A 14,644-nucleotide genomic window follows, 5' to 3' on the forward strand; every position below is an offset into this window, starting at 1 on the left:
AGTGGAGGAGCCATCCCCATCATATCTCAAACCAGCTACCCATTCTTTGCAGATCACTACACTAATAGTAACCAAATAAGCAGTATGGGCTCAATGGACTTCTCTGATCCACAACCTTTTTTATGTTCTTAATTACTCCTAGAACTGTAAAATAAATGTTTCTCATAAAGGACATGTTTATACAAAGAGCAAACAAAAATTTAACTATTACATCTGAAACTAAATGTAAACAGGTCATTTTAGGCAAGATTAGTGCAAAATCTAGCAATCCTAGTCTATTTCCTGTTGTTTTACAGCAACTTACTGATCATATCACTAAACTACACAGGTCTGTACTATCAAACAGAAGAACTTGAAGAGCAATGAGGCTTTTTTTTACAATTTTGAACAATGACTTTTTAGAAGTTGTTTTATTATGAATAAAATCAGTTCCTGATTTTTTAAAATGAGGTTTGTAGTGATGAAGCATAACATAAAATAGTCCTAAAAGGTAAGTGCAGCTTCCGGTAATTAGCACATTGTAAAGTAGCATTTCACAAAACTGCTAATGTAAAACGAGTTACAGCAACTGTTCGAACCTATAATTTTTTACAGAAAACGTAGGCTGATAATCACCATCACATTTTCCAAAAACAGGTATGATATTTAGGGAAGCCAAAACAAATGGAAAAATCCCACAGATAATCAAGCTCTCTTCATGCATTTTGTCAAGTCTGATGAACACGGCACTCTTACCTGATAGCACTACTTGAAAACTGCTAGAAGTTCACCAAGTCAAAAAATGAGAAAAACTAATGGCTGAACCTCCATACACATTTAAAACTTTACACATGCAACCCCATGTTATTCTACAAACCAAAAACATTCATGAAATGTGTAAAAAACTAAACAGTTAATCGGCTAAAACTACATGCAAATGCATTTTGTAAATGCACAAGTGTTGCTAATTTTTCTTTAAAGGTTTAAAATAGACGTCAGCAATGGTCCAATACAGTTTTAACATTGTCATCGATGCCTCAAAAGCTTCTTTCTGATAACTACACCGTACTCTTGTCTCAATTGCTGGAAATACTCCTGAAAAACACAAAAGTCATGATCACCACTGAGCAAAGAATTTGATGCATCAAGACAACTCTTTTACAATAGTTGATATGATAATATGGTGCTGATAAACATTATCCAACATATCTGATCACTTTCCAAAAAGTCATTAAATTTCCACAATTTAGAGGAACACCAAACTCATACAGGACTTTTTATATAAAAAAAAATTAGTGGAGTGTAAATTGTGATTTAGTGGAAGCATATTTATCACATTTAAAACCATAATACATAGCTTCTAATGCTGTACGTTCATATTTAGTTTACACAAAAAAAAGCTAAAAAAGACACCAGTAATGAAAGTGAAGCACAGTCCTTCAGAAGCAGATTGTATCATGGTCTTCAAGAATAAAAATGGCAAAAGAAGTTTAGACAAAACCAGATTCGGTCAAGATTTTGTCAAAACGTTTCAGATTCTAAAGAGATCTGATTTTAAAAAGCACCATCATGCTGTCAATGGCTGTAACGAGGCACAGGAGTCAGCTCCTAGCAACCCTATGTAGGGGAAACCAGCAAAGTTCCATCTTAGCCATATAGAAAAATCTACTCATTCATATTTCTGTAAGGTAGGCATAACCTTATTGGTGCAAACAGGCAGCAGGGCCGACATTCCCCTGAAAATGAGGTAATACACTGCACTGTGCTCTTCAAAATTAACTGTTCGTCAGCACCAGTGGCTTCATTCCTATCTTTAGTTCAGCGGAGCTGGTGTCGCAGTGAAGCGACTACAGGTTAGGCAGCTACAGAGATCACAACTCGTCGTGGTTTTTGGTGAGATCCTCTCCATAATTAGTGGCCTGGCTTCCAACAAACATGTTCCAGTTCTCTAGAATCTCTTCTTTGGTTAACATTTGATCCTGAAATTGAAAGAGGAGAAACACTTTGTTTTACAACAAAGAATCAATGGTTAATAAACAACAAATATCCATACACTACTATATTATTATTACACTGCAACTATTATACTTCACGAGGGAAATAACATGCGTATAATTTTAGTTTTTATCAGTAAATCCATAAATGTTAAATCTTTGAGTGGTAACATTCAAGCTGGGCAACAGGGTAGAAATACTTTTCACTGCTATTATATTTCTTTTTGGCCTTTTGCAAAGGATGTTTCCAAGTTTTAAAGCTTAACACCAGGATTTACATATCTTCTACAATGCATGCATCATTTCTACTGGAATTATGAAAAGTGCTCCAGATTGGCCAGTTTGGAGTAAAATGATCTTGATGGGGTACCTTATCTTTGTCTGACTCATAGACCAGATGCCTAGCTTCAGCCTGGGCGTGATCATAATCCTGAGGAAGAATCCAGTGCCGAATTTCATCTTTATCCATCCTTCCATCTTTGTTTAAGTCCCGAAAGTCTGAGAACTGCTCTCGTTCTGTTTTCACCCAGTCGGGCTCAGGACCACCTTCTTCATGAGCAAACATATCAGCTGGAATAGAGAATGGTACAGCTGCCATGTAACCATGTAACCCAGCTGAGACTATGTGTGCATACTGTGAATGTTAATGCACAACGTGAGGTTCTGCAAGTACAGTATTCTGCTGAAACATGCCTCCTTCCATCCATTTTGTACCTGCCGTAGGGGAGCCAAAGCATATCCTGACAAGCAATGGGCGCAAGGCAGGATACACCTCGGGCAGGACGCCAGTTCATCGCAGGGCACACAGACACAAACACGCACACTCTCACACCAGGGCCAATTTTCCCAGAAGCTAATTAACCATCTACTATGTCTTTAGGCTGCGGGAGGAAACTGGAGCACCCAGAGGAAGCCCAGGTTAACACTAGGAGAACATACAAACTCCACGCAGACAGCACCCCAGATCCAGAATGGAATACAGAACCCCAGTGCTGCGAGGCAGCAATCTGATTAAAAAAAAAAAACGTTTATAACTGACTAACCGGATGTATGTCTCAACAGAATTATAAAGTCTATAATTTTTTCCCCATAATGTTGAAAAGATTTCCAGAATGAAATCAAATGTTTAATCCATACGCCCATATATCCACACCACTTGCAGACAATGAACAACAGCTACACTGGTAAAACGAAAGACATGCTGAAATGTACTACAAAGCTCTGCTTGGTTTTTAGCAGTTATTTCATACGAGTCAGAAATAAAATAATATATTCAGGTTTGGCATGTTTATGGCAAATGCGCTTTACAAACACTGAAAAGCAGGAGAAAATGTTTTTGTAACTCCACCATTCATTCACACGAGTAACCCAATCCTGTTTAGTCAAAAACTGCATGAGATTTTAACCATCTCATAGGTCCGAGTTCAAAATGCATACACATTTTCTACAAGCGAATTTAATTTAATCAAACATTCCTCCGTGTTATTTTTTAGCGGGATGACATGTTCAGTCAACCTATCCTCAGGAAGGTCAGGTACCACAGAAAATAATGGGGCTTGACCTCACAAGGGTTAATTTCATAAAAACTGTCAACATCAGGCGGCAGTAACAGAACAACCACCATGTCCACGTTTCAAGCTAGGAGACAACACTTGTTCATGCTATAACAAATGCTGACAACTACCTAGTAATTATATGAAGGTAATTTCACTGAATGGACTTTAATTACAGAGGAAATTGTACTTCTCTATTGTATTACCCGTACATGGTGTGCATTCAAATAGGGAGTCCTAAATAGAAATCATATGAAGGGAGAAGACCTGTCATCATTTTTTCTCTTTCCGCAGTTAGCTACTAAGGGTCATTACCAGGTAATTCTTAATCACTGACCTGCAGTAAGCTATTAATTGTATTCCTGTGCATTAAGATAATTCTAATTAGCTTCTGGTGATGAAATAACTCTTGCATTTTGCAAGGATTAGGAACACTGTAACATCCTTTGCAAATCGAATCATGCGGCTTGTCTATGGCTGCCCACAGAAATCAATCTCTGCCTGATCGTGCAGAATTAGAAATACTACAAATGTTCAGAATTTTATTTTTTTTACAATCAATTAAAATCCTGCAAGATGGCCTAAATTTCATGAGTCTGCCCCATTAGTTTATTAAAAAGACCGGGTCACTTGGTGATTTTAGTCTGGGTTTTTAATCGTCAGCTACTAATTAAGGAAATATGCAGAAATTCCTAAAAGATCATGCAAAACTTACCAATATACTCATCCTCATCGACAAAGCCATCATCATTTTTATCTATGTCTTCTAGTGTTTCCTGAAAACAACAAAACTGGTTAAGAGCCTATTTCAAACAGGGAATGCAAGGTCCAAAGGAGCCTTATTTCGACTGTGTGCAATGTAAGAAAACAGCCCCAAGGTCTCTCTTGTATCGGTTTTACTCCTGTAACAGAGCAATTACGCACTTACACCACTGACAGAATCTGCAAGCATGTTTTAGCAGTGCGATATGATCTTGTTAACATTTCACGGTTGAACATACTACATGTGATGTATCTATAAATTTCCCCTTGAAGGTAAAGGCCTAATAATGTCAACTCTGAGCAACATTTCCTATATTGTGCTGAGACCTACTATTTTTTTCTTGTTTCTTTGCAAGGCCTGCCTTATTTTTCACGCAGTGATGATTTTTTTCTTCTGCAGTTTAATTGCAATTTACACAGCGATAAGACAGCAGTGTGCTTTTTGTTGCACAAAATCGATCTCCTGCTAGAGTGCGCACCATACAGAAGTGAGAACAAGACTGCAAGAGAAGCTGTATTCTGTGTAACAGAGTGAACACAGAGAGCAGTCTCTCATACTGTGCATTGCACCATCACAAAATCTGCATAATGGTGAGTCCTTGCTACTCCTGTCCTTAACCCAAGTGCCTAATTGAAGTGATGAAAAGAGAAAGTAAAAGCATAACTTGATATTCTGAATTATAAATTAGCATAACTATAGTTCCCATATCATTCAGCATTGTCTGGGACATTATGGAATACAATTTCTTAAATTTATTAAAGGAACAGATAGGGAATTAAATATTTTATACTACTGCACTGCTAAAAATGTCAGATGTACACGGACAGTAAATCGGTTGTGTAGCTTCTATATTAGGACACCAAATCAGGCATTGCATTTTTCCCCTCAACAAGAGTCAGATGTTTTCTTCAGTCTTTAGTTAAATCAGAAATGTAGATAAACTTCAGCCAAAGCAAGTCAGCTATGCTTGACAGTTCTGAAAGAAGTCTTATCTTCTAGTAATGGGGCAGTGGACCACCTCATACCAAGACCTTTAATCACTGTTGTTTTGTTATCATTACCCATCCAGATGGGTCAGATGGAATCAGAAATCAGGCTTAGGACACAGGCTTTTCTTTCATGTTCATACAGTATGATAAATTTCTTTTTCAGATGAAAACAGTCAATTCTGTGGATTGCACTAATCTTTTCTCCCCAGGCTGGTTTAAAATTTCTTTATGTAACAAATATTTCTATATATATATATAGTTATATACACATTGGAATGACCAATTTTTAAAATCAATTTGGCATTCCAGAAACAACTCTTAAACTTCTGTAGAGAGAAGGGGGCAGATTATACTGAATTAGAAATTATGACAAATGGTCATAATTGTAATTGTGCACTTTTTATTTTTTGCAACAAATTAAAATACTGCAAGCTGGCTTATACTTCATGAGTGAACTTGCTCCTCTATCACACCCATCTGTAGGGCATGTTGCAGCCTCCACACTGCCTGGTAGGAGAGATGCACGTCTCTCAATGACATCACTGCAAGCTTTTTTTCTAATAGTTTTATTCCGAGTATTCTAACCTTTTCTATTCAGAGCTGGGGAGGTGCCTTGTCCTTGCAAATCTCTAATAGACTGAAAAAAGTGATCAGGACAGGATAAAATATAACCAGTGATTCATTTAACTCAATACATGAGAAACATATTAATAATAAACTCTTAGATGATCCCTCTCATTCACTCTTTTTAGCATATACTCTTATACTCTCTGGGAGGGGGTATGAGACCTCCTGTATAAAGACTAAGCAAGCATTTATTATCTTTATGCCTAAAAGCATTCAACTGTTGAACAATAAAAAAGTGTATTTTTTATAAAAAGGTAGGAATCTTATTGTTATGAATTTTTAGACTATAAGCTAATTGTTTTTTAATCTTATGGTACTGGAGTTCTGACTGAGTCATATTGTTGAATTTTGTTTTGTATTATGGTATTGTACTGCTGTTGTGTTTTAATATTGTCATGTATGTTATATGTTTATAAGCTTTTGACACGCAAGACAAATTCCCTTAAGAGCAATGAAGTTTGATTCAAGCACTGAATCAAACTTGGAGCCACCTGGCAGGTTAAGGAAGTCTCCTCAACCTGGTGTAAGTCTGACTGATCTCAAGCTCTGGCATTGGCAGCAATTGTTCCCGCTGTGTGTCACCCCCTGGGAAACCCCAGTCACAACTGGCTAGCGCCGGGACCCAGAATCACTTTGCTTCAAAAGGCTGAGCCACTTTGAAGCCAGAGAATTTGAATATTTTAAAATAATTCAAATTATGCATGAGAACATGGGAAGGTTCCTAAGCAGTAGGACACATGTAAGCAAAACCTGAAACTGACCTGAGGCAATAATTTTCTTTTTTTATGGCAGGGGTGAGACATTAAACACCCGAACAGTTCTAAAAGATCCAGGCTCAGCTCTCAATGCTGTGCTAAGCATGGATGGAGCTTATACAGTAGATGCATAAGAACATTTCCAAACATCAGACAGTGATGTTGTTTCTGGTTCAGAAGCAGAGACTTGTTTTCCGGACAAGTTTCCATTTAATACAATAAAAGTATTATAAGAAGGTTGAAACAAGACAACTTTGTCCAAGTTTTAACGGAACCATATTTTCAGAAACATTAAAAATTGACATGCTAAAATGGGTACTACAACTTTCATGAATTTAGAAACCTAATGCATTAGTTCTCATGTTTGCCTTGTGCTCGGTGGTCAAATCTATATTTAAAAATCAAGTCCTTAAGTAGAGTGTTAGTCCTGTCCCATAAGACGTTCTAAAAGTCTGTTTTAAGAGCACCGTCTGCCTTGTTATTCAGAAGTATAGATAAATACCATCTCTGTGGCAAGCTACTATATAGAGATTCATTTTTAGATACATTTATCACAGAGGAATGGAAATACTTTTCTATTGGCCTAATCATCTTCATCATAAATTTCAGAAACCTTGCTTACGCCAAGAAATGTTACAAAGTAGATTGTGAAAACTGATCTAAAGCCAGGAAAAACATTTCCCATTCATAAGCAAATAAGATGCCATGTGTACACGGTAAACCCTGACCTAATTCTGCACGTAGATCAATGAGCTGCTACAGCTGAAGTGTGTAGCAGCTTGCTGTTTTAATCCAGGCTTTGTGTAGATCAAAAATAAAAACAATAATGTTAATGTATGAAAATGTTACCTCCCATCGACAACATTTTTAAGTCTCCAGAAAAACTTTTTTATAAATTTAGATTACGGTACGCTATGCCGACTCTATGTACATGTTAGGATCACAATTCCGCTGCATGACCCACTCAGCTTCTGTTGGCAAAAGAAAGGCCTGACATTCTCCTCCAGAATTCGCTGATACAGCACCACATTTATGAGGGAATAGCAGACTCAAACAAAGAAATTATAATAAATTGTAATTTCCATAAATATTTTGGGTGTTCACCCACTTTTTTTTCAGTACTGTAACTAAACATGAAAACAAACCTTCTGGTCTTTCAGCAGGTGGATAATCTAAGGAAATCTAGGAGACTCATAGGGTACCTACATGTTCTAGGATCTGAACATGTAATGTGCGGGTTATTGGCTTCGCTATTTTAATCTCTCTGGCCACTCTTTTTAAAAGTTAAAACTCATTTTCACACCAGCAGAACATTCTTTCTTAAACACGAAAACACATTCCAGTGACTTACAGCAACCTTTTTCACATTTACAACATTTACACATTTATCTTTGCAGCAGTCTAAGAATATCCTAGAACAATGTCACAGTTTCCACACATCTAATGCTTGAGAAAGTTTAGATGGTTTAACTTACAAGGACGACAATATCCTTCATGTGCTCAAACTCCTCTGGGTGAAGGAAAGCTGTAAATTCCTCCCGACTAGCGTCCAGGTCACCATCAAGGTCGGCTGCTTTGAATCTCCTCTCATCGCGCGGTAGCATCTTTTTAAAACTGAACTGCTCGTTCGCATCTTCAAATTCTTCTGGATTGGCTGAAAGTTGTGGAAACCGCCCAGACAAGATTAATACTGAACCGCAGCCAGATAAATCCACAAAATATGATTATGTCAGCTTTTTTAAAGGATATCACAAAAACCTTTGGCAATGTTGTGAAAATCAAACGAATGACAGGCCTTTAAGTATTGCACAGCCCATCACTAACAAGCATTTTGCTTTTGAAAAATACTAACAGCTGTGTAGCAGGTGTTAAATGAATTACATAGTTTTCCAATTCTCAAAATAATCAGATGAGGTAGGACTGCGATTAGAGTTCTCCGCAATACATATACTGTATATATTTGATTTCTGCAAATTATAGAAAATTAATTTGATCTCTTATGTTTTTTTAAAAAAGACTACACATGATTGCAATAGGAAATATGATAATAGTGAATAATTTGAACCAAAGGAAAACTGGAACTCGTCATCCTGGTTAACAAATCACTTTGCATAAGTATCTTAGTATTTAAATCTTAATACAGTGATGTTCTATGTAGCAAGCACATTTGTCAAGAAAAACAAATACTCAGATGCAAGCAATAGAAACTGAAATCTGATTAGAATAAAATGTCTTGACTTAAGCAGGAAAAAAACAACAACTGCACCATGTAAAATAAAGATAATTCAATTAATGTATATCCTACCCAGATAATAGCCATAGGTAGCTTGCTTGTACTCATCCCATGAAATTTTGTTGTCCTTGTTTAAATCATAGTCCGACCAAACCTTTGCGACGTTTTCATAAATGTAGCGTTTCTGAACTCTCTTGATCCAGCTCTTCAGCTCATCAGTAGATACATAACCATCTTTATCACTGTCAATCCTGTCTACAATTTTCCTGAAAAACAACATGTAGCCATATCTGTTACAATCAAGAAATAACTAAAGCATATGAGTAAAAAGTGCCATGTGTTATAGTGATGTTAAAATATAAAACTACTCCAAACCGTAATGATCATGGCTACTATTAGTTATAGCACAGACTAAGTATTAAATCAGTGGCAAAGTAATCATTTGTCTGTGCAGTGCTATTTTGCCACAATTCTAAAATATTTCGCTGTTCCATTTCCTTAAAATAAAATGGTGAAAAGTTTGAAAGCTAGTTTTAGTTTAGTATGAAAGCTAATTGTCAGTCAAAAAAAGATACTGTAATTCTAAGAAGTACAATTAATTCTTGAGGTTTTGTTGGTGATTGGTCATATAAGCAATTCAATCGTTTTACTCTATTGCAAATGACCTCTCCAGCTACTCTTAATAATTTAGAGCTGTATTATCATTTCAATAAGAGAAAGCCACTTAAACTGCCTGAAAAACTTAAATCCCTACCTGGACCCAAAAACACCCCTCCGCATTTTGCAAACTTGTAACTATCACAAGTTTACTTATTTTCAATTGGACAAATCATAAAGTCTAAGCTTTTTTTGCCAGAATGCGGTGAACTACGTTAAATGCAATGAGCAAAGTTTAAGGAGGTGCAAATGTTAGAGGTGAAACACGTTAAATCTTTTGTCCAAAGTGATTTTATAATATATGTAAGGAATGTGTCGGAAGCTCTACTCTCATGACACACAATGACAAAAAAAAACAATGGAGGTGAGAGCCTATCTATTGTAAATATCTTAAAAGAGGACTCTCGTAGGCAAGACGCAAGTTAACTTCTCAGAACCTCTCCTATCCACAAAACTTGACATTACTTAGGCTATACTGTACTTTCTAATGCCACGTTGTTATGTTTATTAGGGACCGCCCAGTCTGAGCTCCACAGTAAGGAAACTAAACACCGCTAGATGTGCTGCCTACGCCCATCACAGCCAACGTGGGTAACACAATTATACAACCACTTGCTCTCACGTGAAGAGTTTCGTGGCAGCATTACTTGGCACTAAAATAGATTCATGGTCAGATACCATGTACTGTATAAGTCACTTCTGTTAGGGTCCTTGTACATATCCAGTTGCATCTTTAATTGAGTAATTGATTTATATTTTGGAATATATATTGGGAATTGTTATTTTATTAATTGCTTGCTTAGCAGACAGCCTTCTTCAGGGAGGTTTACAAAAAATGGACAGTACATAGAGTAAATACATAACCAAAATGTGCATGTTATTCAAATACAGTAGGAAAAGTAAAAATACAAATTACAGGGGGAAAAACAGGCACACATTAGAACCGCACTGTGTGTGGAGTTGAAATGTCTACACGGGTAAACAATATGCCTGTATGAAAACTTATTTTTTAGTTAAAAAGGAATGCCACTGAACAGAATGTATCAAAGTGGGGCTGGATTTGTTGTTTTTTTCTTAATTAAAAAAAATCGACAGTTGTTTAAAACTTTTTTTTTATTTAGATGATTAGTCTTAGGTGGATTCCAGAGAGTACCACTCTATATTTACAGTACGAAGCTATGCATGGCTCATTTACCACAGGAACATCCGAATAATTTAAGGCTTTAATTATGCAAATAGATCAAGCACAACATCGTGGCATATCCCCCAGGGATTAACTGGAAAACTCGCAAGACCCCAAATCGAGAGTAACTCCGTCCTAAAAAGCATTAACATTATCACAAGCCCGACAGCTTCTGAAATTAAGCACCCAGCCCATAAATAACGTTCCTTGTAATCATGCCTAGGGCAGATATTCGCTGAATATATTATTTTAGGTCAAAATGAGAGTGGGTGCTCTGAAATTGCTGTGCCCATTCTTGATCCAAATTATTTACTCTTCATTTTTCCCCAATAAGAACCTCTTGTACAGTACATCAGCCAGGCAGATAACAGAACCTCTTTTTAAAGTTGTCTTACCCAAGTCTTTCCTTGCTCTCTTCTGGAGTTAGCTGGTCAAACGTCGTGGCCTCTTCTTTTCCTAAAAAGGCCTCATGATCATACTGGTAGCTCTGGTTGTCTTCATGGGGTTCCTTACTCAGTTCGGGGTCGGGGTGAACTCGTTCTTTCTTAAACGTGGGTTTGCTGAACACGGTCCCTGCACACAGCAGCACCAAGCACATTAACCCGTCCATTTCCTTTGCTACTTACCCGCACCCAATCGTGCAAAATAGTTACAGAAGTTAAGTTAGGTAAAGACCCAAAGCAGCACGACACAGCAATGCTTCAACACTGCAATTCAAATATGAGCTACGTCGTAAAAAAAAACCTGTCTCTAAGACGTCCTCAATTTATAGCTAATGTTTCCATTCATGGATTTACTATACTGCACCGTTTATCACCTGTTTTTACGTTTCAAATGTAGCCGGTTGACTACTACTCAATTACCAGAGTACAACCAAATCCAGATTATTTGCAAATTCATACACAGCCACTTAATTCACAGATAACATGTCTCATTTCCCCTTTTTTGATGTAACCCTGGTTTCTATTGGTCAACAAACTGTCTGTAATCCGAGAGGCGGAAGCGCCACGTTGCAAGATGACACGCAAGTGGCTCTGTTGCTCAATTGTGCGAGTTTGGTCTGGGATTTGTCCTGTTGCTCTAGAAGTATTATTTTAGCTTTGATAAAACAAACTCTAAATGTTTTTTATATATATACACGCGTGTATAATATTTTTTTTATTAAATCACCCTGCACTCTTTAAGCACCGCGAAAATAACGTAGGAGTACGTGCGAGAATAGATCTGTGCCCGCAGCACTCTGTGATGCTATGCTGTTGAAGCTGTTTCTAAAATAAAGACTCCCTCCCCCCCAGCCCCCAACAGACAAAAGAGAACCAAGGGCACTAGTAACACGTTGCAGTCCACCATCACTATGGGAACTCTCCCCAGTATCGTGTGTGTTCATTCTAAACTGCAAATGTACTGCATGTTCTCATTCACCTTCCTTAAAGGGGACAGTAACCAGATATAAAAACACTCCACAAAGCTGTTGCTGGTATCCGTTGTGTCTTCCAAAAACTGCCTGAGAATAAGTGGCAATCTCCAATGAGTCCACGCCATTGCACCCCAAAACCTAGAATAACCCAATTAGAGACCAGAGCTTGAAATCTGAGGAGAAAAAGGACCAAAAGGACCACTTCCATGTGGTCCAGGTGGCAGATAAGTCTCAGCAATGTTTCTGGTGGTATGACTGTAATTGGACACAAAGACCTGGTTATGTGAGATAGTAGACTCCTCTGATACTCTTATGAGTACATAACACAGCACCTGCACAGTTATGTGACGGTTTTGCAGTGCTGTAAGGACCACATACCATCTGCGCTCTGGGTACCACTTCAGTGCGTAATATTTCTTTGGCTATTGAATGTGCACTATGATCTGTTTGCATTTGTCCATTATATTTTTGGCAGATTATAACTAGATCACAGGAACACGTACTGCAGCATTTTAGAGTAATCCCTATTTACCAATAGCATACTACAGTGTTTTTGCAAGATTAGAACATGGAATTTAAACTATACCATACTACTAGAGCTATGTTCTGTATATTATAGAATAGAGTAGTATCCTGAATCCTATAGTATATCCATATCTGTGTTTTAGTATAAACTGCAGATTAGAGTAGTATTTAGGGCTCTAGATATATACAGTATCTGATTAAATGCATATACTAAATGCATGATGATTTGCATATCAGCTTCAAAATTAATGAATTGATTAATAATGTTTCAGAATACAGTTACAAAAGGACAGAGTACAGTGGCTACCATAAGTATTAACAACCCTTGGACTTTTTCGCATGGTATTGTGTTACAATATTGAATTACAAGACATTTAATTGGAATTTTTGCCACTGATATACCCACAAAACATTTTATAATGTCAAAGTGAAAACAAAATTCTACAGATCCTCCTAAATTAATTGTAAAAATAAAACAGAAAACAACTAATTCCATATGTATTAACCCCCTCACCCCACCCCTTGAGTCAATATTTGGTCCAATCATCTTTGGCAGAAATTACAGCTGTGTGTCATCTTGGTTAAGTCTTTACCAGTTTTGCACATCTGGACACTGCAGTTTGTACCCATTATTCTTTGCAAAATTGCTCAAGGTCCCTCTAGTTGGATGGGCACTGTGGTGAACAGCAATTTTCAACTTTTGCCACAGGTTCTTGATTGGACTAAGGTTTGTCTGGACCACTCCAGAACATTTACTTTTTTTGTTTTTAAGCCGCTCCAGTGGCTGTATGGTATGTTTTTGGATCATTGACTTGCTGGAAGATGAAACTTCTCCCAAGCCCCAGGTCTCTTGTAGACTGCAGCAGGTTTTCTTCCAGAATTACTCTATTCTTTACTGCATCTATTTTGCTTTCTATCTCCACAAGTCTTCCAGGCCCTGAGACAGCACAGCATTCCCATAATATGGTTCTGCCATCACCATGCTTCACAGTAGGGATGGTGTTCTCAAGATGATGTACACTGTTATGCTTGAGGCCAAAAAGATCAATTTTGGTTTCATCAGACTGTAGTATCTTCTTCCGCTTGGTCTCAGAGCCTCAGACCTGCCTTCTGGAAAACTGTAGTCAAGATTGATTTTTCAACAATGGCTTTATTTTGCCACTCTCCCATGAATTGCAGATTTGTGAAGCACCTGGGCAAACTGGTACAGGTACAGTATATGCAGTTTCTCCCATCTCAGTCATGGAAGACTGGAATTCCTTTTGAGCTGCCACTGGTCTTTTGTTGGCCTACCTGACAAATGCTCTTCTCATGCAGATACACAGATTTTGAGGATGTTCTATTCTGCACAGATTCACAGTTTTGCCATATTTTCTCCATTTCGTTCTAATGGACTTTACTGTGCTTCGGGAGAAATTAAATGCCTTGGAAATGTGCTTATACCCTTTCCCTGATTGATGCTTTTCAATAGCCCAGAAAACTCTGTCCTGGATTTTCTTTGAATGTTCCTTTGTGTTCATGATGTAATGTTTGTTGGGAACTGTCAGACCTCCCAAAGGCGCTGTAGGTGTAATTTCTGCGAGAGGTGCCGGTACCAATTATCAGGTTGAATACATATGCAATCAGTTTTTTTCTATTTGTATTTGTAATTAATTTAGGAGGATCTGTAGAATTTTGTTTGCACTTTGACATTATTTGTTAGCTAACTTTGAGTGTTATGTGTCGATCAATGACAAAAAAAGCCCAATCAAATGCATTATGATGTATGATGCATGTTGTAACACAATAAAATGTGAAAAACTCCAAAGGGGGTGAATGTTTTTGATATCCACTGTAGTAAGTAAAATCACTATCTGAGTGATTACCTTGCTTAACTAACACAGGTGCCTTTAGTTCAGTTTGCATAGACCGGGACTGAAGCATAAAAAATTGATTTTTTAGCTTTTACTAAATACTAGAGAAATGTGTT

General features: G+C 37.3%; 1 protein-coding gene across 1 annotated transcript; it reads right to left on the reverse strand.

Annotated features, from left to right (window-relative positions):
- Positions 1-369: 369 nt before the first annotated feature.
- Positions 370-11,631, reverse strand: rcn1 (reticulocalbin 1, EF-hand calcium binding domain). Its single transcript, XM_088934970.1, has 6 exons — positions 11,129-11,631; positions 8,966-9,159; positions 8,136-8,314; positions 4,242-4,302; positions 2,344-2,543; positions 370-1,958 (listed from the first exon to the last, which is right to left on the reverse strand). Exons 1-6 carry the CDS (start codon positions 11,341-11,343, stop codon positions 1,851-1,853), a joined length of 957 nt encoding a protein of 318 aa, XP_088791096.1. The 5' UTR covers positions 11,344-11,631; the 3' UTR covers positions 370-1,850.
- Between the last annotated feature and the right edge of the window lie 3,013 nt (positions 11,632-14,644).

This window comes from Atractosteus spatula, chromosome 16, assembly GCF_055471065.1.
Source record: "Atractosteus spatula isolate fAtrSpa1 chromosome 16, fAtrSpa1.hap1, whole genome shotgun sequence".
Classification (NCBI taxonomy): domain Eukaryota; kingdom Metazoa; phylum Chordata; class Actinopteri; order Semionotiformes; family Lepisosteidae; genus Atractosteus; species Atractosteus spatula.

Coding starts and splice junctions, on each gene's coding strand:
- rcn1 (XM_088934970.1), bottom strand. CDS start 11,343: ATGGACGGGTTAATGTGCTTGGTGCTGCTGTGTGCAGGGACCGTGTTC. Junction 8,315..8,965: donor TACCTATGGCTATTATCTGG/GTAGGATATACA, acceptor CACAACTTTCAG/CCAATCCAGAAGAATTTGAA. Junction 4,303..8,135: donor TGAAGGATATTGTCGTCCTT/GTAAGTTAAACC, acceptor TGTTGTTTTCAG/GAAACACTAGAAGACATAGA.